The sequence below is a fragment of the Spermophilus citellus genome (assembly GCF_964194105.1).
Source record: "Spermophilus citellus genome assembly, chromosome: 2".
NCBI lineage: Eukaryota > Metazoa > Chordata > Mammalia > Rodentia > Sciuridae > Spermophilus > Spermophilus citellus.
The window spans coordinates 243,062,282-243,065,154 of NC_138183.1; the positions used below are offsets into that span (position 1 = coordinate 243,062,282).

The 2,873-nt window shown below is 43.4% G+C and overlaps 1 protein-coding gene across 1 annotated transcript; it reads right to left on the reverse strand.

Annotated features, from left to right (window-relative positions):
* Positions 1-377: 377 nt before the first annotated feature.
* Positions 378-1,337, reverse strand: LOC308641156 (olfactory receptor 5J3-like; the record flags this gene model as incomplete). Its single annotated transcript, XM_081279466.1, has 1 exon — positions 378-1,337. The coding sequence occupies one exon, from the start codon at positions 1,335-1,337 to the stop codon at positions 378-380; it is 960 nt and encodes a 319-aa protein (XP_081135592.1).
* Between the last annotated feature and the right edge of the window lie 1,536 nt (positions 1,338-2,873).

Below are 2,873 nucleotides of genomic sequence, written 5' to 3' on the forward strand. Positions count from 1 at the left end.
GATTTTTTTTTGGAATCTGATGAGCTGCTAATAAAGATTTAACCTGTGGCTGTGGTGTAACTGAAATATCCTTTGTGTTGGTGTGAAATTCCTGATGTTGAATCCACACTCTAACTTAAATAATTAACTTACTTTTCTGTATACATATCCTTCATTTGTAAAATGGGATCATTTTAACAATGGCTACTAAGAATATGGTGGTAAGGATTCAGTATCATGATGAATAAGGAGATGCTCTTCAACTATAATGCTCTGTACAAAAACATTTACTTATCTCACTTTCATATCTTTCAAAATCAGGGCTGCTCTAGGTCAATTTACCAGGGGATTTGTAAGATGCTATGTCTTCCTCAGTCCAAAAAACAAGTTTGCAGGACTCAGCAGGGAAAGTTGTTGACCTGGAGCTTCCTCTGTAGGGCATCTTTTACCTCCTTGTTGCGGAGGCTGTAGATGAAGGGATTGAGCATTGGGATTATTATGGTGTAAAAGACAGATACAATCTGGCTATTGGAATCACTTGTGGACCCATGGGGTTGAACATAGGTGAAAATCACAGTGCCATAGAAAATGGAAATGGCCAGGAAGTGGGAGGCACATGTGGAGAGGGCCTTCTTCCGCCCAGCTGCTGAGCGCATCCTCCCAATGGCCACCCAGACCAAGGTGTAGGAGGTAAGGACGACAGTGGCAGGCAGAAGAGTAACCAGTGAAGAGATGACATAGAGGACCATTTCTGGTATGGCTGTGTTGGCACAAACTAGGTGGAGAAGTGGTGGGATGTCACAGAAGTAGTGTGGTACTTGGTTGGGCCCACAGAAAGGTAAAGCAAAGACATTCCCAGTCTGGATAGTGGAATTGACTCCACCAAATGCATAGGAAGCAGCCACCAACTGGAGACACATCCCCTTGGTCATGAGAGAACCATAATGGAGGGGTTGGCAGATGGCCATGAAGCGGTCATAGGCCATGGAGGCTAGTAGGAAGCTCTCAGTTGTTGCATGCATTACAAAGAATCCCATTTGGACCACACATCCCTCAAAAGAAATGGACTTGTCAGATGCCAGAAAGTTGACCAAGAGCTTGGGCGTGACTATAGAAGAGTAACAAATGTCAATAAAAGAAAGGACACTGAGGAAGAAATACATGGGACTATGGAGATGGCAATCAGTGACGATAAGTGCTATCATTCCCAGGTTTCCCACAAGTGTTATGACATAGATGAGCAGGAAGACAACAAAGAGAAGCTCCTGGAGGTCTGGGTAATTGGAGAATCCCAGCAGGATGAACTTGGTAACGGGAGTGTAGTTGCGGCTGGCAAGGGCTAGTTCTCTAGGTGTCATCTGCAGAGGTGACAATTGATAAGTTATTTCTTGAGTATGCCCACCACTGTGCAAGGTGAAATGGGCAGGAACACTCAGCAAGTAGGAGGCTCCCTTCCCAGAGGCTAAGGGAAGCATCATAGTGTACTGGAAAGCACAGGCTGGGAAGCCACCTAGACATGGTTCTTAGTTAGCCTTGAGGCACTGTCTCGTCCTGTGTCCTTGTAGAAACTGTATGTGAGCCTCAGTTTCTTCATTTGTGAAATGAAGAAAATATGCCTACTCTCAGGATTTCTTTATGACCTAAATGAAAAACGGAAAGAATAATATCTAAATGTGAGGGACACATGTGTGGCATCCTCCTTAATCTCTTGTGCCTCTGAGTATACAATATGTCCATAGCTCCATTTGACACCTATTCGATTCTGTTTTTATTTCAAATTGAAGATGTAATTCACGCAGCAAATAATTCACCATCTTCAAGAACACAGTGCAGTGTGTTGACTAGCTCATGCAACGATCCTTGCTTTATCATTCCTGAACATTTTTATACACAAAAAAGAAAGTGCTCAGAGGCACTTAACTACTGAGCCGGATCTCCAGCCCTTATATTTTTAAATTTGAGACAGGGTCTCACTGAGTTTCTGAGGGGCTTGCTAAATTGCTGTGCTGGCTTTGAACTTGCAATCCTCCTGCCTAAGTCTCCTGAGCTGCTGGGATTACAGGTGTGCACAACCATGCCTGACAATATATGCCTTTTGTGTTTGTTTCCTTTTCTTTACCTTAATGTTTTCAAGGTTGATCCATGTTGTAGCATGTATGGTATTCGTTCTGACATGTTTAAATGTTTTGCATTTAAATATTCCTCAGGACATTCCCTCCTCTACACCATAATCATCTTGTCCTTAGCAAGTCTGCTGAGTTGACACTGTCAGTCTCCTAAGAGAGTTTCAGCTTGGAAATGGTCTTTTAGTGTTTGCTTGATTGCCATCCAAGATGTTAATTCTTGAAAGGAGTGGAAATGCCCAGAGGTCTTTCCTTCCTGCATATACTCTCCACTCTTTTCTGTTCACCTAAGCCTTCCTCTTGGATGGCCTGGGATACATCCTTAAATTAGTCCTAGGAGAATATCTCCATCCATGTTATGCAGGTTTATATTGAGGGTGAGGAGGAAGCGTGGTGTTACCGTGCAGAAGAATACGGAAACACAGTCTCACCTTTCCCTACCTGTTTACCAGGTACAGGGTACGACAGAAAGAGCACTGGGCTGACAGGATAGAGCTGCTTTCTAGCTCCTGATGCTTCCCATTTCCTCTGCTACCCGGGACAATTTTCATGTCTCTGGGCTTCTTATTTCTCATTAGTTAAATCAAGGTTTGGAATGAAAAGTCTTTGAAGTCACTCCTGGTCCCTGCACTCCAGCAGCGAGTTTATCTTCCCTGAGCTTCCTGTCTGACTATGGATCTTTGTGTCGGTGTGTTCCAGGAACATACAAAGAATCCACATGAACTTGCCTAGAAAAAAAAGATGCCGTATACCTGATAATTGTGGAGAATT